This window comes from Charadrius vociferus, unplaced genomic scaffold, assembly GCF_000708025.1.
Source record: "Charadrius vociferus isolate BGI_N301 unplaced genomic scaffold, ASM70802v2 scaffold213, whole genome shotgun sequence".
In the NCBI taxonomy this organism is placed as follows: Eukaryota; Metazoa; Chordata; class Aves; order Charadriiformes; family Charadriidae; genus Charadrius; species Charadrius vociferus.
In genome coordinates this window covers 704,475-728,691 of record NW_009647828.1, presented here as the reverse complement: position 1 = coordinate 728,691, position 24,217 = coordinate 704,475, and the positions used below count along the sequence as shown (strand labels likewise).

Here is a 24,217-nt window from a genome sequence, read left to right as displayed (position 1 = left end):
TCTTAAGAATAACTGCATGGTAAGACATGAATAAAGCCACTAGAATAAAGACTCCAGATTTCCCTGCTGAAGCACCTGATGGATGGCAGAAGCCTTCTGAGTTACTTGGCCAGCACTAAGCCGTAGCCCAAATGTTTGCACCGAGAACACGTGCCCACACGATAGCAGCAACGGGATCCCAACGCTCTTGGCAAGGCTGACACGCAAACTATTTTGTGGGGTCTGTAGTCTAATACTGAAACAGCAACTGGCTGCTCCTCTCAGACAATCACTGTCTAAGGGGTTTTTAGTGTTCTGGTGACTGAACGTAACACAAAGTCAAAGGAAACTGTGTGTACTCAGCAGTTTAAAAGCAGTGGGCGCAACCCAAGTCCATGTCCAAGCGGAAGGCGCTTTGCAAAGCTAGCTGCCTCACAGGGAAAACTGGATTTCAGTCAAAAGTCCATGCATCAGAAGCTGCTATTTCTCGTGTGTGTACCTGGAGTATGCAAAACAGGCTGAATTTAGCATGCTGTTTTTACATCAACAGCTCATTTAAAAATTAAAAAATAGTAATAATAATAATAAAAAAAAAATCAATTGAGCACAAAACCTAACAACAACAACAAAATTTGCAAAAGCATTGTGAGACTGAGACAGAAATCATTTGCAGATTCAGTTTAACCAGCAAACTACTCTGACTCACGCACAGCCTCCCACTCAGCGACCAAAGCAGAAAAAGGAGGGTAAGGTGGGATTGCCCTCTCAGTGGCATCCTGATTTTAGATCAACGGAAGCTGATTTGAAACCGCATCTGCATTTATATGAATACAAGGAGTGGGATTTAGCTCTTGCATTTGTGTATCTGCAACTATCAACTTATGCTAACATACAGTTGTTGACAGACAGACAAGCAGGCGTCAAGCTGATTAATATCCTTCAGCCTACAACTAGTTTTGATTTTTACCCAACTAGAAGCCCAAGCAAGAAGGTCTAAACTTAAAATAGCAGCTTAAAAAAGTCCCTTAAATCTTTACGTTTTGGTTTGAATATAAACTCAAAGCTTAAAAATTTAAGTTTAGGAAATAGTGAGTTTATTAAAGAAGTCAAAGACAGACAGCAGATGGACACTGTTTATTGGTTTTTTCCATCACATCTGAGTTACAGGTGTAAAAGTCACACAAACTGCAGGTATAAACATGTAAAACAATACAAAAATAAATGGAAAGGTAATTTTATATTTACTGAATCAAGTTGTGTAATAAATACAATAGGCAAAAAGCTTCAATCACACAATTCAGTTTAACTGAAGTTACAGTAGTGTTTGTAAATATAAGTTTTTAACTTAAAGTTGCAAATATTAAAGCATTGCAAACTAGTATAAAAGTGAATTTTGGCACATCGTAAAGTGAGAAGTGTTACATTAGTATCTGACCGTTGTGTAAAACCAAAGCAATTTCTCACTAGCTTTCTGAGGTACATTTTTTAACAATCTAAAATTAGATCAACAATGCGGTTCTAACAACTCACAGTTTACAATTCACTATACTAGTTACAATTTTTCCCTTTTAAGAATATCAAAGTATTCCAGAGCTTAAATCTGTGCAAATTCAGAAAAGTGTCAATTAAAAAATAACAACAATAAAAAACTTATTAAGGAACTTTTACGTGCAACTTAAATCCTCACTGCAATCAGTTACGTTAATTGCAAAGTGTAAAACTGGAGTAATACCAAATTGCACAGCTTAATATAAAATACTCAGAGATTGCAGTGCAGTTTAGGTTGCAAATGTTCCTCTCCTAAGTTTATCACATTTTTCTCCCTATAACTTCAGTAACTTCTGATCACACTCATTCTCTGTGAGGAAAAAAAAAAAAAAAGACACCACCACAAGCTGCTAACATGAAGGTCAGCAAAGCATATAAACCCCTTGAGGACTCTCAGCACTTCTGCACAATATCAGAAATGCCTGGACACAAAGTTACTGTTACCAATTTTCAAAATACAGTAAAAGATAAAGGAACAGTGTAATGGCACTTTTTCTGTATCCAAACATTTGCGGTTTAGAAATGGTGCTTTTTTTTTTTTAATTTTACAGTAGCTAAAAAAAATTTCAAAACTAGATCTTTAGAAGTATCTCGATCCTCACCTCGACTTCAAAAGAGTGAGGAAACCAGATTACCCTACAGATGGGGTTTGATACAGTATAAACATCTCTGACCAGAGTACAAAAGTTATGTTCTTCTCCTAAAAAAAGTGCTGCTGATTGTTAGAAGTAACTCCAAAATAATCAGCAACTGCTATTAAACGATCAGCAGCATCAAGCATTACACATTTTAGTCCTCAAAGAGTTTTCTTTTAAACAGTTTAACCATTTGTGCTAATATTCTTCACTAGGTTAATTTTAAGTCCTTTCACCAACACCGTTTTTCCTTTAAAAAAAAAAAAAACAGAGGGTGCAAGCAATACAACCCATGACATCCATTTATTTTATGCTTCATGAATAAATGGTGTCACCTGCAAGGCACTACTATGTTTAAAGGATACCATTGTCACAGTTTCACTATTTCGGTATTTTTTTCTGTTTTAAAGTCACAGTTCAAAAATAAAAAAAAATAATTGAGGTAATCAAATTATTTCAATACCAAAATATATTAATTGAAATAGTACCAGTATGGTGAAAGGTCTTTATAATACACAGCTATTACCATATAGCATGCAGGACAGTATATAAGTATACTAGGCCTTTGTTCTGAGCTCTTCTGCTTCAGTTTTTAAGGAACAGCTCGATTTGCACAGTAGCACGCCAATTTTGAGTACTTATTTCCTTTTTGTTCACAGGGCATCTCACTTGTAATTACAACTCGCTACGCCAACCCCAGACGAATCAGTCCCATCAACAGTTATTTTCGAGAGCTGCACAAATTAGAGTCCTTAAAAAGAGTTCAGCAGAGCAAAATAAGCTACAGTATCTTCATCTATCGTTCAATCAATTGCACTTAAACCTACTCAGTTATTGACTCCCAAGTTGAGATAAAGCATCGACGATATGCCTGCTGTCCCAACCACTGGTATTTCTTCTGACATTACATAGTCATACCACTACTCTAGAAATATGGCTTTGCAGATTAGATAACTTGTACTGAAAAGGAGCACGCTGGGTTTACACTAAGTTTTATTGGCAAAGAACTATAATTTTTTTAAGAATTTTCTAATGCCCCTTTGTATTGCAGTGTTACAACCAGAATTTTGTACTCTAATAATCCTGGTCTGATAAATAGTTTCATGCAACCAACTGTACTTAGTTTGTAAACACCCGCTAGCCCCCCAAATCCACTGCTAGCTACGCTTACTCTACCAGGCACTACAGTATATTAAGACTAAAGTATAGCCATGCATAGATAAACTCACGAGCCTTAACATGATGCTCTATACCTGTAATACGGGTTACCCCAGAAAGCCTAGAAACACAAACTAATCGCTGGCTTTTGTTGTACTTTAACAGGATACTAGTAGTTTGTAAAGTCTCGTGGTGTGCAAAAAAAAAAAACTTCTTAAATTCAGACAGCTTTTTAAATCTAACGAAATAATAATAACGAAACCTTATCAACATCTATATCCCGATCTGCAGCACCTGGAATTCCACCTCTGCACTGTATAATCACCGCAGCGCAGGCACGGAGCCAGCTAGGAGCAATGCGTACTGACAGTCTACCTACAAGGTGTTTCAGTTTTTAACAGGCTTTTTGAAATTTCAGCCGTTTCAGATTCCAAAGGTAAAAAATACATGTCTTAAGTAAGGCAAAACTGTATCTAGCCTTAGGTTTGATGGCAGGAGTTAAATCTCATTTTCCTGGCACAGAAAGAGACTGTGTGGACATGTTGCAAGTATTTTAAGTGTACTGTAAGAAATTACTCAATCCATTTCTTACTGCATTACATACACCTGACCAAAAAAAAAAGTTGCAGTTGTAGTAGAAGATTGAGCAGTTCTTAAGACAAAGGAATATGAAAATAAAAAAATTCCTCCTGGACTGTTTTCACTTGACTAAATTCTGAACACACAGCATGCTACAATAATCTGCTTATTCAAATAAGCTTCAATAATTGCCTTTAAGTAGATGCTAGGGTACTTTATAATCCTTCAGTCAGTGATCTATGAAGTCTCACTTAAAGTTGTACTAAATTAAGTCAGGGGAGAAGTTGCCAGAATACCTATTATGATATCATTTAGCAACTATAAAGGTTTTGTTTCAAGTACTTAAAACCTGGTGTATTAGTTTACTGAAATGTTACGGCGTGCAAATTCTCCTGAAAGCTTCAAACAAGTTCTTTCATATTTCAAGTGTATTTTTTACCTTTGGAAATAAGTCATTTTCATGAGAAGGAACTCTTTACCTATAGAATCTCCCTCTTCTCTTGCATTTAGTTTCTAGTACTGAAATAAGAATCCTTCAGAGATAATCTTCTAAGCAACAGCAAGTTGCAGATTACTGCCATTCATGTCATATTATTTTCTAAAGCACCAATAACAACACTTGGAAGAAAGCAAGATATCACCACTTATCTTGCTTCACCCTTTTCTTTAAAAAAATCAAATTTTCGACTGCAGATTCAAACTGTGCAGAGGTTATGAGACATGCTGTCCCCTCAAAAATGCAGACGCCTAAGTGTTCCCCCGTTTCTCGCTTTGGGAACACCCTAACAGCTGTGGGACTAAGTACTCTTCCAAGTTTTTCAAGTGCTCCCCCATTTCTCGCTTTGGGAACACCCCAATAGATACAGGGTTAGGTACTCTTCTGAGTTTTTCAAGTGTTCCCCCGCTTCTCGCTTTGGGAACACCCTAACAGCTGTGGGATTAGGTACTCTTTTGAGTTTTTTAAATGTTCCCCCATGTCTCGCTTTAGGAACATCCCCCAGTCCCACATACTGATGTATACCACTGCTCACCAACGCTCCTGTGCAACAAGTTTCAAGGGACACCCAGACATTAAAGCGGTTTGATTATCTGCACAACAGACCAAATCCACGATTACATTCTGACGTACTAGGAAACACAGTTTTGCTTCTTTTCTTCTTCTTTTAAATAAATTTCCACTACTAGGCAGAGATTCCAGGTAATGCTTTCTACAGTCTGGAATTAAGGTGAAGTGGAAGCAAACTTGACAGTACAAACAGCTAAGCAGTCACCATATTAAAATGCCAACCTTACAGAAATGATCTCTTCATTTTAAAAGGAGTGCTGAAAACTGACATTTCACTTAATTTTCTAGTTAACCAGCAAGGACAACAGCATTTTTGGTTACTGACAGTAGGCGGTTCAGAAACGCACAGAATGCACGTGCTTATGTCTTTTGCTCAAAGAGATCATGATACTCTTGTTCTTCTAGTTCTCTGTTGTACTTCTCTATTTCCCTGTTGGCTTCTTCCAAGTAATCGTTCATGAATTGGTCCATTACTGATTTTGAAAAACTAAGGAAAAGCATTTGCGCAAATAGCGTTCATTAGAAAAGAACATACATATTTTTTTGAAGGATATGCCAGTTCAGGGACACTTCCTGAAAGCAGAAATTCAATATATTACCTTCTGGGACTCCCGCAGCCAGATCTAACCACAACTACTCTGTATTACTGGGGAACATAGGAGTTGTACAACAGACATTTCCCAATCAAGAGGAAGAATATAGGAACAGCAAAACTACAGCAGGTTTGCAGATGTTTACAGCTATTTTGGTTAAGTGGAAGTCCAAAAAACTCTGCCCAAAATTCAAATCATCCAGAAGTGGTTAACCAGTGCCCATATCTTTTATTGCTAAACACCAAGACGGTGGTGGAGCTAAGGTCCAGTGAATATTGAAGTCCAAGTTTGCTGTTAGGCTATTTTCTGCCAGCATACCCTAACTAGGACCTTACCCTGCAAACACAAATCTGCTGGTTTCAAATTTTAAAGTTGTCCCATAAGGCATAGAAAATAACTGTTTCTTCGTATTCCAAAACAGAATCACAGAACCCACTTGGAGTTTTGTAAAGTTTTTCAACATTCAAGTGAAAAGTAAAGTGGGAATAAGACCAAATTTGAAATTTCAGTAATAAAACAAAGACAGAAGCATTAGCAAGTTATGAAAACAAGAAAGAACAGGAATACACTGGAACATTAGTATTACTCTGGTGTTTCTTGCCAAAGACAAAAATATGATCAGGTTTAAATTAAAAAATAAAAATAATTTCTGGAAAGAAATCTAGAGGACCCTACTTCAGCTGTAGTTAGTGTTCTGTAAACTGACACCAAATAAGACCACAAGGACAGTTAATTTACAAATGTGCATATGCCACAATTTGCTAAGTTAATCATACTGCCTGCTAAGCTGAAGTAGTTTTAAAATAAGGTTTTACTAGCTTAAGTGAGTTTAAAAAGTGATTACAAATAAAGGCATCTCCACATCTAATTCTGAACACCCTGTTCATATTACTGCATTGCATCCAAGAAGGTTTTTCTCATACTGAGTTACAAAATGAGAGCAATCATTTAACATCAGCTTCACCGCAAAATATGTGGCAGAAAAAAAAGATACTGTAGTAAACCAACCTTGACTGTTTTTACTTGAGTGTGTGCATGCATACAAAATTATATTAATTTGGAAGTTTTAACAGTCATGAGCAGGTATTAAGCAATATTATAGCACTATTTGGTCTGAAAAATATTTTTTTGACAAGCTGTAGTCCGTAAATTATTCTCTGCATGAGCTCATGTACAGTTTTGGGATTGTTTTGTGGGTTTTATTCTGCTTCTTAGATCATATTTCTGGAGTAGTGTTTTAACAGTAAGCTTTAAATGGCATGTAGCCACACACTGATTTAAGGTACAAAACTTTTCACTTCATACTACCACCTGCAAACAAACTGGCTCTTCACATATCATCTGCTTTGTGTCTACATTTCAGAGTTGCATAGCCTGGTGCCTACCTAAAACCTTCACCAAAAACCCCCACATTTTAAAGGATACATGGATGGTAGTCCATTTTGTCACCAAAAAAATTCACAAATTGCGTCCCATTGTAAAAATAACCAGCTGGAAGTGGATCCAAGTGGCGTTTCACCTACATTAAGGAAGAATATACCGTGCATTAAACATTTAAAACTCAAAACTGCTTAGAAACAGTCCTAACAAATAGATAAAACAAAAATTCCTTCTGCTGAACTTAACAGCCAGGGAAGAAAGTATGGCTTCTGGCTATAAAAGAGTGCTCTGAAAAAACAGTGTGACAAATGACATTCATATTGACTAGGGGAGTCATGTACAGCGACATTAATCACAGCCATGCCAAACTCTTGAGAGCCCAATTTTACAGATAGCACTTACAACCTAAAAGTAGTTAATGAGGACAGGATTAAGCATTTAGGATCCTAATTTGCATGTGACAACCTGCACAGCACAGAACAGGGAAACAAGATGGGGAAAGACCATTACAGTAACGAAAAGTATGTGCAATACCCTACACCTCCCCCTACTTTTCAGAGCTAACTTGAAGCCCTGAGATAACACCAAGATTTATCTCTCAAATCCCTCCTGCACCGCCTCAGTTATGTTTCGTGTATATTAAAGACAGTAAGTGCTGCAATAATTTAGTGCTCAGCACACTTGTTACGGCATGTACGGGAGGTACTCTATCATACAAACGGATATTTAAGAAAATCAGCCAAAGGGACTTGCTATTAATTACTTCTACTTACATGAATGTTTTTTATTTCCTGAAGGGTTAGCATTCCTCTGGTTTTCAGGGCTTTCCTCTGCGGTTTCTGTATTAAGAATTAGACCCCAGTTATATATGTACTGAGTGATAATGCAATACTACAGTTTACTTATGTTAAGAAAAACAAACAAACAACCCAAACCACTAAACAGAAAAGTTTGTCTTGAAAATGTCAATAACTGTAGTAAGATCTATAATCCCATGCTATCATGCTCAAGCCCAGCCCAGAAATACTCCTTTTAGAAGCATGTATTTTAAAAATTAATTTCTAGACAGAATTATTCAATTATATTAAGGCACTCACAAACAAAAGTGAAAATTAAGTGATCTTACATAAGGCACTGCTACAAATGACAAATTCTAAAAGTATTTTAAATACTGCAATTTAAATACAGCTCTACTGCAAAAAAAACCCAAAGAAAATTGGCACAGGAACAGAAAAACAATCTAGTTTTCTTTCATGCAGCAACTCTCAGAACTATCTGAAACCCTAAATTAGCCATGAGTAGTGAAACTGTACAAAGACTATTTGTAGTCTTGAACTGCTCAAAGAGAAAGCACTTCACACTTGAGTTAGCATTTCATAAAATTAAAATGGTACTCCATACAGTGCTTTCTTACATGTCAAAAGCATTTGTCTCCATATATTGCCCATGCAGTATGTACAGAGCATGAGATATCATCACAGAAAACGTTTACTTCCCTGAAGTAACACAACCTGCTAAGAGAAGAGAGGTGAAAACCTGAAGATCCTTAGGGGCAGTTCCAACGATGGTCTGCAGGAAACTTTTTTCCCTTCCTACACAACTTTTGGGGGTACCATGCAAATCCTAAGCCACAACGAAGTAACCATGAGTATTTTCAACTAACAAATGTTTCAAAATGGGCATCACAAAAGGGCACAGTTGGAACTACAGGCTCAGGTTCCAACTAGAGTGCTAAAATATGCAGTTTGTATGGTTGAACGGTTTCATTCCAAGTATATTTCTGAGACAAACCTCAAGACTGACTTCCGAAGACCTTAATGTGGAGCCTGGCAAAAGTAATACCTGCTGGTATTACTTCATTGTGTAGCAGCAAACCGTCTTATCCTGCACTGCTGGTGAGGTTATGCCAGTCACTGTGAAGTTAGCAAGAAACTACAATTGCAAAATGTACGTTCTAGGCTTCTTATGATGCGCATATTCCCTGTTCCCTACTCCAACTTCTATTGCATAGGTACATCAGCCATGCAGAAATACATGAAGTCTTACATTGCTGCACACTTGACAAATTAAGCAAGACAAAATGAAAAAAAAACCCTACACCATTTCAGTGGACTAATTCCAAGGAGGTTTAATTTAGTGAATCAAAACAGTTTTCAGCTTTGGAGTGTTCAGGTACTTCAAGAAGATTTATTTCATACTACACTTTAGCTTTTGGCAATCACGTCTCAGCTAAATCATATTGTGTTTATTCTGGATGTACTCCATTTGCTCAAGCATTCAAAAGCACATCAATCCACAAATACACTGTGGCAGATATTAAAACAATACACAAATTACAATACACACTTACAAACTGTTAGTCCCCTGTCTGAAATACAGTTACACCCTGGAATGCTAATACCTTCGTAGAAAAGAGATAAAAAAAACCCCAAAAAAACACGTTTCATCAAGACACTCTGATTCCTCCCTTTTGTCGTTAGGAAATGCCAAACGGATCATACTGAAGAGCAGTAAACATGCCCACGAACCTGTTTTGCAGTTTCTCTGAGCCAGTCTTTTATATCTTCTTCCTTAAGAGAGCAGCCAATGAACACAAGGAAGCACTCCTGTTGACTGCTGCAATCTCGGTTATCGCTTCTTGAATCAGGAGGAGTTGGCCCCTCCTGAACAGGCACAAGGCTTAGTGAATTAGATGATGTGTTGTGACAGACTTCAATCACTTTATCAGAATCTAACAAGATGGAAGAAAAAAAACCATCTTGATAATTGTTAATCAAATTTAACATCAACACACTGGTGTAGACAGGATAGAGTACATTACAATACATATACATGCAATACAACCACAAGACAACACATAAATAGTAATTTTCCCTTACCTGAAAACTTAACTTTGCCCATGATGTGATAAATGTTTCCAGAAAAAGGACTTGGCTTGAGCAATGACTTAATCGCTGTTTGAAACAGAAGACAAACATTATTTCACTTATTGCTCTCACCCTTGGTGTAGCTTCTGGTCAGACCTACGCTACAGGTCTCTAATCCACATCCTAGTGCTTCAGGGGAAAAAGCTGCAGTGTCCCCCAGAGCCCCACTACATAACATTTCTATATATTCTCATTTCTTTGCTATGGGGTAGGTGGGAAATAGCATGTGTTTGGCATAATGAGCGCTTACAGTATGTGTGGAAAGTAAAATGGTGCTCCTTAACACTGTTTTGCTAAGGAAAGAACGAAAGGCATGATTATATATCTAATCTAGTAGCCTAGCACAGAGTTGAACCTATTTTCTAGTAACTACAAAGAATTATTTGGCATAAAAAGTAGAAGCTGATGGTCACTTACAAACTGTATTTTGACACTACTAAATAATATTAAAGAGCAAAAGATACAAAGATACGTGTCTGTCTCTAGAAACCAAAAATTAAATTAGATTTTCATCGGAAAAAAAATCATGGATCAATCTTCCAGAGCAGACACTAAAGATGACAATTTACCGTCCTTTAAGGAAAGAAAGCTGAATTTTCAATTATAAGTTTACTTCATGAGTAATTAAATAACTGTGCTACATCAGTGCCTTCCTTCCCCTCTATTTCTCAGTATTTCAAACTTGCATTTAAATCAAGCCAGTCAAAGTTCATTAGTACCTTTACATTTGGTCACAAATCGTGTTTTTTCTAGAGGACGATTAAACCATACACAGATCTGAACCATTGGAGGGAAGACAGACCCAGCTCCATATTTACCTTCATACCTTAAGACAAAAACAAACACACAGCTTCAACTTACAGGAAACACACACAGTTGTGCTTTTCATCTAACAGACTTCTTAAAAGGAAGATCTATTATTTCATCACAGGTAAGCCTTGGTCATAGGAAGAAAAACACTAAGCTTTCTTCTCTAAGACATCCATGAGAAGGTGATATTAACAGTATTAGGTTGTTCAAAGAGCTCAGGGCTCCTTTTGATGCTCCTCTTGCCACTATTTTTTTTTTTTCTTACATACTATCTATGTACTATTCTTGCATATTATCATCAAATAAATTAACAGTTGTCCAAAACTTTTAAATACTTTCTTTTCCTGCTTTCTCTCTCACCCTTTCGCTACATGCAATTCACAAGCAGCGCTGACATCCCAAGCCTTGTGCCGGTTTACTTTAGGAGCTTTACTTGCATCCAATTTAGAGCAAGAGTTATGAATAAAAAGATATACATACATACAGAACTGCCAAGGTATGGTAAATAAATCATGCTTCCAACACCGTAACCAGAACTAGGAAACAGTCAGCCAAGGGTTACAACAGCTGACAAGTCTACATTTTCTGCCAAATAGGTGCAGCACTGATAACTGCAACAAGATGTGTAAAGAACCCTGAACCACAAAATATCTCCCTTAGTATTAAATGGAAAGCTTGGTACCATGTATTATTGCTCCCTTAGCCTCTGCCAAGACTGTCAATAAGGTTGCTGGTTTTTATGAATAATTGTTCTGCTAATAGCTAGACTGACATAGCAAGTTCATTCCAGTAAGGCTGAATAGTTGTCAGAATGAAATTACTCTAGTCATTATTGACCTCACCCATCCCATTTCTTCCCAGCTTATTCCCAGAGGGTTCTTTTCTATTCTTCTGAAAAGCAACAGTAATCTTTCCATTGATTTAAATGGTGTCCAGAAAGGATTCTTTTCCCCATAAAAGGACAGCAATCGTGTATCTACTAAGAATACTCATCAGCTCTCTTTTAAAAATGATTTACAAAGCTATTGCCTGTTCCAAATGAGTAGTCTTGAAAAAAAATATAAATTAAGTTAGCGAGTCTTTTTAATCTTCAAGTTAATTAGAAAAATAGTTTTAATATTTCTCAGTCTAGATACTTGCCAGCCAGGATACATTAAATATCGAGCTCTCATCATCTGAGGATTTGAAAAACTGCTTTCTGAGAGAATTAATTCAATATCCTCATTCCTATAAAGAGATAAAGATGAAGATTTTTAATTTTATAAGTTCAATAGAACGACCACTATCTGTATGCTACTTACATAAAACAGAATGTGTTAGTCACAGTAAAATTAAGAGTATTTTTCCCTTAGTATGACAGGAACAGGAACATAAATCATACTCTGCAAACAAAAACATGCATTTCCTGATCCCTATACGACCATAAGTGTAAAGGGAAAATACCTTTTGCATGAGATGCAATTAAGAAAAACCTGCATCTCCTTTGTATGAGTTGCCAAAGTAAACCAAGAGAATATAACTTTAAGTGTATGTGTCCCACCTGCCAAAAGTGACAACTACTGGACAGTGATTAACATTACCTAGTCACAACTCCATTTTCTGCCAAGATGAATGAAACAGCAGGATTTGCCGCTCGGATAAGACTCTGCAGTTGCATAAGGAGCGGATGCTTCTGCTCTGTAGCATGACTTGTGAAAACCACATTGCTCACTAGTCCTGTGTAAAGAAATCAGAGAACAGTTTACAGAAGTCAGGTATGCAACAGTGACTGAAAAACAATTAAGTAATATCACAGACATTCTTCTCTTATTTTCCTTCCATTTCACTACATTAACATTACTACGGAAAAAAAAAAAAAACACCCAAAGAAAAAAAAGAGCAAGAAACCTTTCATCTCTTGCCTGCGCAGCAAAAACCCAGAAGCACATCTAACCACACATGAACACTGTAGAATAACCAAACTGGAATTATTGTTAACTATTTATTTTGCAATTGCATCTAGAGGGCAGGCAGCTCAGAAACCCGTTCTGTCACAACCCGTAGACATGCAGGAATGATACCTCCCGTAGGAGACAAACTGTTTCAGTCACTGGAATGACTCGAGGAGAAAGAGGCGGGATGTTGTAATCTGTGAGTTCTTATGATTCAGTGAAAATAGTCTTACAAAAAAAAAAAAAATTAAAAACATGAGCCTACCAGTACAACGCCAGCCACTGAAGATGACTTGACTAATGAGGAAGGCCTGCTTTGCCAAAACACAGCTATAGCAGGTCAAGGCATTTTTCTTTAAATTTGACAGGCCGTGTAACAGAAGTAATTTAGACTCAGTTAATCAAAACAACAATTAAAAGAATAAATTCGTATGAGAATCAATATAAGGGGGATTAGTTTAATAAAAAATACTGATGTTTAAAGCCTCTTGGCAAATTCAACATGTAGAAAGATAGGCTAAACAGCTAAAAAACAGTATTTTGGACAGACAGTTGCCACTTCCAAAAACAAGAGAAGGGTTTGTTGGGGGTTTTTGGCACTGTTTTTAAAGACAGACCTCAAAATGGTATTCAGACAACAAGTCTGAACCCACAAGGCATCAAAAAAGATAACAGAGAAAAACAATAGGATAACTATTTGCCCTGAGCCCCAATTCCCAAAAAGACTCAGCCATGTCACCAGAAAAGCAATTCCTTTTTAAGACTTAGCAGTATCCCTTCACTTTGCACCTAGTGCTACTAATTTCACTGAAGCGGTTACTCTTCTTAAGCAAAAACTTTCCAAGATTTGAAGATGACAACACAGTCTTCATGTTATATCTGCTGTCTTGCCAGGTATAAGACAAATTTCATGTTAAATAAGAACCAACTGTTGTTACTGCAGATGCTTCTGAAGACAATCAGAAATAACACACCAACGATCACAGCCGTCAAGCACTGGGCACTGGAAAGGATCTCATTAAGGAAAAAATGCAAGATGATATATCACACTTATCATCCGACTAATTTCAGTGTTACAGGATTTCTGCTTTTGAGTTATATCAAGAAGGCATTACATCAGAGTGAATTTCAGCCCAGTTCCTCAAAGAGATTGACTCCCTAGGACATCAATATTGTCCAGAATGTGTCGGGAATGCTATTTCTTTGCTCAAGATGAGCAGCTCATTTCAGACACTTTCCTGTTAACTACAGATACAGTGTAAGACATACCAGTAAACTCTCGCATATCCATGAACAACTGAACCAGGACGTATTTCCCCTGACCCCAACTCATCACTATTTAAAGCAGAATATGTAATGAAGCTCACACCACGATCTGCTGCCTACAGCTATCCCTGATCTTTACAGAAGTCTTTAAAGTACATTAATCCTTGCAGAGACTTCTTTACACAGACATTTCTATACCAAATGTTTCTGGGATACTTATATTATACCATATGCTCCCAATCACTGTTACTTGCATCATTGACCCTTTCAAGCTAGAATTTTAATAATAGCCCAAGCAAATTTCCATCATTAGTATTTCTCTTTTTTTAATCCCCCACAGAAGTTTCCACTCCAATTTCAGAACATTTAAGTTTTCTCCAATACACAGTTGCTCTTGAGAGAATGAGGAGAGGGGGGAGAACAGCAAGCACACTTAGAAATTTAAGTCGCATGCATGCTTGTAATTATTATGTAGATCATGCAATTAAGATGAAAAGTATGAATAAGCTAATCAACAACCACCACATTGTGGGTGTGATACACGCAGTGGGTTTTTTTTCTTAATGTTCCCAAACTTGATATTGATTTAAAAGTCAAGCTTAATTAAAAACATAGTTATACTTTACATGAAGTTGGCACAGAACAATAAAAAAGCTGTGTAACGTAAATGCTACGAAGCATATATTACAGTTAGAAGCACTATACCTCAGAGATAATAGGTAATTGTCAAGGACTAAGGTGGCAAAGCTTAAAGTTAAGAAGAAAAAGATTCAAGGAATAAAGTACGTAGCAGATCAGAAATCTATGCATCTTGCCTCACGCTCCTCATCCATACCCTTTCTCCATCACTCCCCACTTCATCTGTGCTTGTCTAAGGGGAACAGCTTTCGGGCACTAGCTGTCATCCTTGCTTGTAAACTCCCACACAGCCTTGGAAGTAATAGAAGACTGCTCAGAGCCTGGGGAACCTGCAAGCTTTGGCTCTGCACACACCTATGCATAAATCTTGTAGGTGCCAGTATCCCACAAAAATTGGCCCTGGGTTAGCAGGCAACAGTCCATGATACTGAAGAAAAATAGCTTTCTGAGAACTGGAAGATGCTTACATAGCTTTAGTAACAAGTAATTTCGACCTTTTCTATTTAAATTGTCACTGCCATCTCTGCTTCTACTGCATTTTGAAGACCACCCAGCTTTGCTTAATTCCCTATTTATACACTCATCTAAAGGAAAAAAAAAAATATCTTTGCAGCCTGGGGAATAGCATGTTCAATAGAAGCAGTAAAGAAACAGGAGGGATAGATTAAAAATACGTATGCCTTCCTAAAATAATGGATCCTTTTTGCTCCCAAATGTACAATGGGCATATTTAACAATGGTGATGTCTTCATCATTAAAACAACTTCATATACAACACAAGAGATGCCAATGTGCCCTTAGAATAGTAAGGTGTCATCTTACAGCTTCTGTGCAAGAAATAAAGAGAGGCGTATTTGAAAGGAGTGAGAAAAAAAGAAATTGCAGCACACAGATGGTGGCAAGATTATTATTTTTTTTTTAAAGTTCAAATAGCATGCAAGGGAGAGACAAAACAAAACTGCTAATGTTGATCGCTGTGCTCAAGGCTTTATCAGTTCTCCCTGACCTTCATCTGTTTCTGTTAGTCTTACGGCTTTCTAATCAGAAAGTGTCATGTCACAGTGTTAAATGATGTCATGTTGATAATATGCATCGGTACCCTTTCGGAAAGCTACACAATAGGAGGCACCTAGAAAGCAGCAGCAAAAGGTTAATCCTACTCACTCCCAAAATTTGCAAGTTATGTGGACAAGGTAACCACCCAAAAGTCTTGTTAATTCCTACTTGCCTATACCCATACTTGTCTTATACTTGCATTGCAAGTGTCTGTTTTCAGGTTTGTATGACGTGTACGACACTGTGTTGGCCCACTGATGCTACATACTGGTCTTAATGTTGTGAATCAGCTATACAACTGTAAAGGTGCTATAATCAGTTTTACTTCTGCTCTTGAAACTCGAAGAACCTATTTGATGTTAGGTCAGGAACAACAATATCCCACTTATACCAACCCCTGCTCTAAGTTCCAAGCCCGACAAGGAGGATGATGCAGTCAATGATTTATTTCAGGGTCAGGATATAAAATTAAATATACATGTAAGAAACAGTTCTTCTGCAAGTAAGCTTTTTCATTGGCTGCAATGTCCAATGAACCCTGCAAGGATCCTCCACGCTGCATTAAGAAGAGAATATGGGAAACAAGGCAACCAGCTCATTTTTCCCTTTCTAAAATAGTAGATATTGAAGGAGAGCTCTGTTTCCTCACGCCCCAACAAAAGAGAATGGAATTCAAATCCAATCCATTTTTCTCCTAAATTAACAACGAGGCATGAGTTACAGCAGTTCAAGATAAGCAGTTTAACTCACTGTCTTAAGAAACCCATCCTCCACATGAGGACAACCAAAATGCATTGTGCTACAGCTTCTTACATCTTCTCCAGATGATGTTTAATAGCATAGGCAGAGATTGTTCTGCACAGATGGGTCTTACCTCCAAGAGTTTCTCATGATCCTTTGACTACATGCATTTACAGTGTATTTATTTGGCATTATGGCTCAGCTACTTGTTCTGTACAGTTCAAAGTCAAGAAAAGTGAGACATACCTTGTGAACACTGGTCCAAAAACTTGGGAAAAAGAAGTCTAAAAAAAAAAACCACATTAGAAGTTTGTATATCAAGAATGGATATTACTATTTAAGTAAAGCATTTACATTTATCTGGACACTGACAGCTAGAGTCTTACTATCCAAACCACTTTCACGTTTCCTTCCCTCAATCCATATAACTGGAACATCCCCACAGATTATGTCTTTCAGGAATTCTTTCCCAAAAATTAGTTTTGTAGATAGTTTTAATTCTTTAATGGATTTAAGAGCTAATTCCCACCACACAATCTATTCTCTGTTCTAGGAAGTCAGAAAGCCTTCAACACTACTTTAATTCCTATTTAAACAATAGGAATTTTAAGCTTGCCCTAAAGAATTGTGCCTTCCAAACATGGTGGGCACTCTTCATGGAAAGACTGTATGAACATAATGCTTTCTGTACATATCGTACTAATTTCTGGTACTCCGTCAGACAAGCGATAATTATTTTAATGAGCTCCAGCATGCACACAAAAGCTCCAGAGAGAGTACTTTATCTGTCGCCCTTCAACTACCTCCCCCCTGTCCTGGCTTGCTGTTCAACACAGGCAAGAGCTTCATCCTAGGCTCCTTATGAGGTAGACCTCTACAGTAATTAACTTCGAAACAGCAAAGTGTTTTGATTTTCTTGACTGCAAAAGTTTCAAGTCAGACATTAAAAAAAAAAAAAAATCACTCTTCTCGATTCTCAGTGAAATTGCCAAGGCTTCCCAACTGACAGATTTGTCATTGGCAGTACGTGGCTATTCAGTACGTTCTTATCAGAGAAACTTCAAAGCGGGACACAGTCTACAGCATAGGCTAAGCCTCTTCCTTCAATTGCTACTGCATTTCAAGAGACAAACAATGTCAAAGGATTGCAGGCTACCGCTGCTATAAATACTACACAGTACTATGACCAGTAACACGTTAGTAAGTTTAAAAGAAACTTAGAAATGGAATTTGTCTTTCCTATAATTATGGAAAGAACAAGTTTCAACAGCACTCCAGCACCAATTCACCAATATTTTACGTAGTCTTTATTATTTATTTACAGTCTTTGTCACAAAGACAAAAAGAAGCATCTATTAGATAACATCTATTTATTGACTAGGGCAAAGCACAAGAAGTGGATGGGTTAGTGTTTTAAAAACAGCTAGATAGTTTAAAGAATGCTCTTTTACAAAATGATTGGGCGGTTCACCTCAAAGCTGCGATGCGCAGAGTTTTATCACAAATAGAAGCAATGCTAAGAACTAAAAATTGTAACTGCTTTAACTTACATTTATCAAATCAGCTGCAAGGCATAATTGCAAAATTTAAGCATTACAATTTTACTGATAGCTCTATGAAATTAGTTCCGTGCTTGCTGAAGTGTGGAGCACACACATACACTATGAAACAGCAATCAAACCACACTTTTTTAAAATGTCAGCGACTTGGCTTTGCTACAGTTTCCTCCCCACCCTGCCTCTGCAGTAACCCAGGATATCAGATTTTAATACTTGTAATGCTTTTGTTTCCGTGCTTTGTCATTCTCTTCCACTAAATTTCAGACCGCTTCCCGTAAGTTCCATATTTTAAATCTGTAAAGTCTTCATTTAATATCCAAAAGCAGTGACATAACCAATAACCCAAACTGAGATGCATGTCTCAATTTTTAGGCAAACTCACAAAAAGATCATAAAAAAAATGATTTAAAAAGCACACAAGAGGACAGTTGACTGCTCAGATTTTACAAAGTCCTTAGCCAGAGTATACACATTTAAGCAGGACGCTAATGACAATCTTTGTTTATTCTTCCACAAGCTAAACTTTTATTAATATTATATATAATCATATCCCTAGTGGAAACCGAGTGTCATCCTTATAAACTAAGCAGCACTTCAAAGTTCATCCAAGACTGATTACCTAGCAGTTTTATGAGATTTAAGACAGTTCAATGGCACTTAACCATCATATACCTCTAATTATTACTAAAGTGATCTCTTAAACTTACATATCTATTTTCAAACTAGTAAAAATATTTTAAAGTATACCTGTGTTCCATATAGCAACTCAGTGGCTCTACACAAGTATTAACTGCTCCAATGATGAAGGAAGACTTCACATCAGGGTCAGGATGAGTTTGCAGAGCCTGTACAACATCAATAACATCAGTATATCTGAAAGAAACAAAATGAAATATGGTTTCAGAGAAACAAAATGACACATTTTAACATCCAATAAGAAATCAATGGCTTGCAAGAAGGTTATATTTCTAAAAAAGCCTACCAATATAGTTATGTCACAGTTCAAAAGTTGGCAAATCCACACAAATTAAGCTGACTGCAAGTAACATTAGAAATAAATTATTGATAACTACAGAGAAAAGCAGTATAACCTTTGCACTGAACAACTGAAAAGCCTAGATTTCAGGAAGCACAAAAAGCATAATGTAATACAAGCATACTATGCCTACTGCCAAGCATCTTAAGTGCTAAGTACGATTCAAGTAAAAAAAAGAAATTAAAAAGCAACACCTCTCACTTATCAGCATTCCAATTTAAGCATGCTTCTATAATTAACGCGTCCATTTTCTATAAGTACTTCAGCCACTACTGTATTATACTTCTGTATGATAGCAAAGCTTAGGTGAACCTGAGTTTTTATTCCAGGTGTTTATTTCTCAGCCAGTTACAACCTTCTCTCAAAACCATACTGCCAGTTATCAAGTTAATGGATTATTTAGAGAACTCCAGCTACTTTAAAGCTGTCTACACAAACACTCAACTATTCGGAAATCACAGAAAACCTATAATTAGGCATTCCTTTTTTTGCTACCAGAATATCACTTATTTTGCACATCACTGGACTTTATACCACTTCTACTAATTTTAAGAAAAAAAAAATCTGACTCTAATATGTAAAAAAAATATGCTTTTTAGCACTATCAGAATGGACCATAACAAAGAAAATGCTAAGCTCCATACATATGCCTTTAGTGAAAAAGATAAGCATTCGGTAGCCTGGGAACCAAAAACATTACAGCCAGATTAGGGTAGCACTTCCCTCGAGCTAGTTTATGTTACCTACTAATGACTCAGAAACAGAGTGGGCAAACATACTGCAGACAACACTAGTTCTCAAATGCTACTCTGGAGATGCAAATGTCAAATAGAGATGGCTCAGAATCTTCACCTTTATTCCACAAGAAAACTGGTCTTTATCTGAAACGTTGATCCGTCTTACTTCAGTATTGCCTGCTGTATTAAGTGAATATCATATTTTTGACAGACTGCTTTCTGCTAGTAGTTTTAGAGGTCATAATCACAGAATAGTTTGTGTTGGAAGGGACCTTTAAAGGTCATCTAGTCCAACCTCCCTGCCATAAGCAGGGACACCTTCAACTAGATCAGGTTGCTCAGAGCCCCATCCAACCTGACCTTGAACGTTTCCAGGGATGGGACATCTACCACCTCTCTGGGCAACCTGTTCCATTGTCTCACCACCCTCATTGTAAAAAATTTCTTCCTTATATCTAGTCTAAATCTATCCTCTTTTAGTTTAAAACCATTACTCTTTGTTCTATCACACCAGCCCCTGCTAAAATGTTTGTCCCTATCTTTCTTATAAGCCCCCTTTAAATATTGAAAGGCCACAATCAGGCCTCCCCAGAGCCTTCTCTTCTCCAGGCTGAACAACCCCAACTCTCTCAACCTTTCCTCATACGAGAGGTGCTCCAGCCCTCTGTTCATTTTTGTAGCCCTCCTCTGGACTTGCTCCAACGGGTCCACATCTTTCCTATGCTGAGGGCTCCAGAGCTAGATGCAGTACTGCAGGTGGGGTCTCAGTAGAATGGAGAAGAGGGGTATAATCACCTCCCTTGACCTTCTGGCCACACTTCCTCTGATGTAGCCCAGGATACGGTTGGCCTTCTGGGCTATAAGTTGCATTATCAACTTGTGTCCAGCTTTTCATCCACCAGTACCCTCCCAAGTAATTTTCGGCAGGGCTGCTCTCAATCCCTTCATCCCCCAGCCTGTATTGATACCAGGGGTTGCCCTGACCCAGGTGCAGGACGTTGCACTTGACCTTGTTGAACCTCATGAGGTTCACACAGGCCCACTTCTCAAGCTTGTCCAGGTCCCCCTGGATGGCATCCCATCCCTCAGGCCTGTCAACACCACCACTCAGCTTAGTGTTGTCTGCAAACTTGTTGAGCGTGCGTTCGATCCCACTGTCTGTGTCATTGATGAAGATATTGAACAGTACTGGTCCCAGCACAGAGCCCTGAGGGACACCTCTTGTCACTGATCTCCATCTGGACATTGAGCCATTGACCTCTGTATGCGACCATCCAACCAATTCCTCATCCACTGAACAGTCCACCCATCAAATCCACAGCTCTCCAATTTAGAGAGAAGGATGCTGTGGGGGACCGTGTCAAAGGCATTGCAGAAGTCCAGATACACAAGATCCATTGGTCTTCCATTGTCCACTGACGTAGTCGCTCCATTACAGAAGACCACTAGGTTGGTCAGGCAGGACTTGCCCTTGGTGAAGCCATGCTGGCTGTCTCAAATCACCTCCCTGTCCCTGAGCATAGTTTCTAGGAGAATATATTCCATCATCTTCTTAGGCACAGAGGTGAGGCTGACAGGTCGGTAGTTCCCAGGGTCCTCCTTTCTACCCTTTTTAAAAATGGGTGCAATGTTTCCCTTTTTCCAGTCACCAGGAACTTCAGACTGCCATGACTTTTCAAATACCATGGAGAGTGATTTGGCAACTACATCAGCCAATCCTCTCAGGACTCTGGGATGCATCGCGTCAAGTCCCACAGACTTCTGTATGTTCAGGTTCCCCAAGTGGTCACAAATCTGATCTTCTCTTACAGTGGGAAGGACTTTGCTCCCCCAGTCCCTGCCTTGCAGTCCATGCACTTGAGAGCTGTGGGGAGAGAGGTTGCCAGTGATGACCGAGACCAAAAAAAAATGTTGAGTACCTCAGCCTTCTCCTTGTCTGTTGTTACCACTTCGCTGGCTTTGCTCATCAAGTGTGGGGAGGTATACTTTCTTTGACCTTCCTTTTCTAGCTGACATACCTGTAGGAGCGCTTCTTATTATTCTTAGCATCCCTTGCCAAGGTCAGCTCCAGCTATTCCTGACCCCATCCCTACAAAACCAGGCAGGCTGCCTTCAATCTTGACATCACAGATTAGCTCACTTGCGTTGGTGACCATCAGGTCCAGTATCACATTCCCTCTGGTAGGACTGTCTATTACCTGGCTTAAGAAGTTATCCTCGATGCATTCCAGTAGTCTCCTAGATTGCTTACAGCTCACTGTAAGCATCATTTCCAGGAGATGTCAGGGTGGTTGAAGCCCCCCAGCAGGATGAGAGCCTGCAAGCTCTTAATGGATCTGTTCCTTCTGAAGTACAGAGACTCAGAACATACTCTAAGGGATGCGCAAAAATTGCACCAATATTTATTTGGGTAACAACTGATACGCCTACAATAATGCCTCCCTTTCTTCTGTCTTTTATCAACTGGAACTTTGAAAGTTTGTGTCACATTTTTTGTAGCTTATACTGCCGAAGAATCAAAGCAAGGATTAGCAGAAATGCAAAGAAAAAGAAGCACCTATGCACACAAAGATGCTAAATACTTGCAAAAAAAGCAAAGATTGGTTCTTATGCTTACTGCAGCACACTCATTCCCTGTTTAAAAAAAAAAAAATCAGTAGGATTTCACAGTAGCTTAGGCTTTTAAGTTTCAATTTGGAGGAAAAAATATTGCAAATTGAATGGACCATTCAATTCTGGAAACTATTAATGTATTATTAAAGATTCTCTAGCACTCACTGATCTTTCAAAAGTTCAAGGTACCTTAAGCTCTTGAGAGATATAATTATAGTCTTTATGTCCCACCATATCACACTTCCAAAAATTAATTTCTATTCTGAAGCAACTCAAATTAAAATTTACCAAAATGCATTCAGTAATCTAATGCCTTAAAGACAACAGATATTCCTCTGAAAGAAACAGGGAGGTGCTCCACCCCCATTTTTCATCAAAACAATTTCAACCTTTTAGCAAACTTTCAAAGAAAATTATACATGAAAGGTAGGGCGAGAACTCAGCTAACATGCTTCTGCATTCTGTAACAAGTTGTGCATTTATTCCATTTTGTTTTGTTATCAGCAAAATACAGGTCTATTGGGAAAAAGTAGCAATTATTCACTTGTGTACTAACAGGGACTAGAACACACAACACTCACTCTAAATATTAACATAACACTTTAGCAGATAATATTCACTAATATTCACCTGCACCTCTGGAGTGCCATTTGCAACACCATCTCTATTGCTGTCACCTAAGTGCATGACTTTAAAGACGGACAACCAGTACTCTAGCAGTCTTTAAGGACAGATAACCATCATGAAGAAGTCTCACCAGCATTTGAAAGGCAAATACCTCTCTATCTAGGACCTCCGGGGGGGAAAAAAAACAACACACAAACAAAACCAAACCACCCACAGCTGCACCAATAAAGTGACATTTAACAACAGTCAGATGCAGCTGCAAAGGGCAAGAAAAGTTCTTTTGGGAAGCCAAAAATCACAGTCCATCTCCTAAGTACAGAAGAAGAATCACATGCAGTCCTTCCTTCCATATGACTGAAGGAAGATTACGGACACTTTTTTTCCAAAGGAGTAACAAGCAATAAAATTAACAGGTTACAGAAAATCTGAGCCTAGTACATACATAAAACAGAGGTCACAGAGTGCGACACTAGCCCAGAAATCTGACTGCTTCAGCATAACGTGAAAGTTTAAAAACGCCTTGGAAATAGGAAGGGAACAGAAAATCCCTTCTTCTATGCAAAAGTTCATATTCAAACATTTACCCTTGCAAGACCACTAAGAGACGCTTATTCCTTCTAGCATAAGCAGACTGATGGATGCTGTGGTTTTGCTGAGCCTCCAGGACACTGGAGAGGTAACGCTGGAAGTGGGTTGCACTGAAACATTCAGGACTATCCATAGTTTGCCGATAAACTATCCACCTAAACAACAGAGAACAAGGAAAGAAGTTAATGTTTTATGACATAATATGTCTGTTTTCTCTTTACATTGAAACAACAGACCAAAAAAGAATTTGACAAGCCCGAAGATTCCACATCTCTCATACCACATGGGAAAGAGGAATTTACTTGGCTTTCTATCATTTCCAGCACAAGCACATTCTTTATATTATTGCCAAAAGGTTTTGTGGTTTTTGTTGTTTTTTAATAAAAAAATGTTCAACAGCTTCTTCAAAGCAGCACATCATATGAGTAATTCTGATCTTTGTTAGTGATGAAGTAAACAAAAATTATATGAATCCAATTCAAAAGACTCAGGGCACGAAATATTTCACTGCAAAAATGAAAAGTAACAATGACACTTGCAGGAAAACATGATGAAATGTAAGGTGATTACAGAACATTCAAACATCACCTTAAATATTTGTTCTAAAAACAGAACCACGAAACTGTTCTAAATCAACTTGCTAACATAAAGACACTGAGTTAAAACTAATACAAAGAAATAGTCCAGAACATTACTAAACTAAATGCTAAGGTGTCTGGCCGTAAGACTTAAAAGGATAACAATTCCCT

The 24,217-nt window shown here is 37.9% G+C and overlaps 1 protein-coding gene across 1 annotated transcript in view; it reads right to left on the bottom strand.

Moving 5' to 3' along the window:
* Positions 1-5,070: 5,070 nt before the first annotated feature.
* The window catches only part of LOC104284239 (chromosome unknown open reading frame, human C20orf194), a 136,527-nt gene continuing 117,380 nt past the window's right edge, over positions 5,071-24,217 (bottom strand). Inside the window, exons 27-37 of the mRNA XM_009882543.1 lie at positions 23,465-23,623; positions 18,615-18,740; positions 16,555-16,592; positions 12,256-12,391; positions 11,816-11,902; positions 10,585-10,691; positions 9,818-9,892; positions 9,467-9,669; positions 7,712-7,777; positions 6,984-7,077; positions 5,071-5,438 (exon numbers count right to left, since the gene is read on the bottom strand). Coding sequence (XP_009880845.1) covers positions 5,326-5,438; positions 6,984-7,077; positions 7,712-7,777; positions 9,467-9,669; positions 9,818-9,892; positions 10,585-10,691; positions 11,816-11,902; positions 12,256-12,391; positions 16,555-16,592; positions 18,615-18,740; positions 23,465-23,623 — 1,204 coding nt within the window. The 3' untranslated portion in view covers positions 5,071-5,325. The remainder of the gene's footprint in view (positions 5,439-6,983; positions 7,078-7,711; positions 7,778-9,466; positions 9,670-9,817; positions 9,893-10,584; positions 10,692-11,815; positions 11,903-12,255; positions 12,392-16,554; positions 16,593-18,614; positions 18,741-23,464; positions 23,624-24,217) is intronic.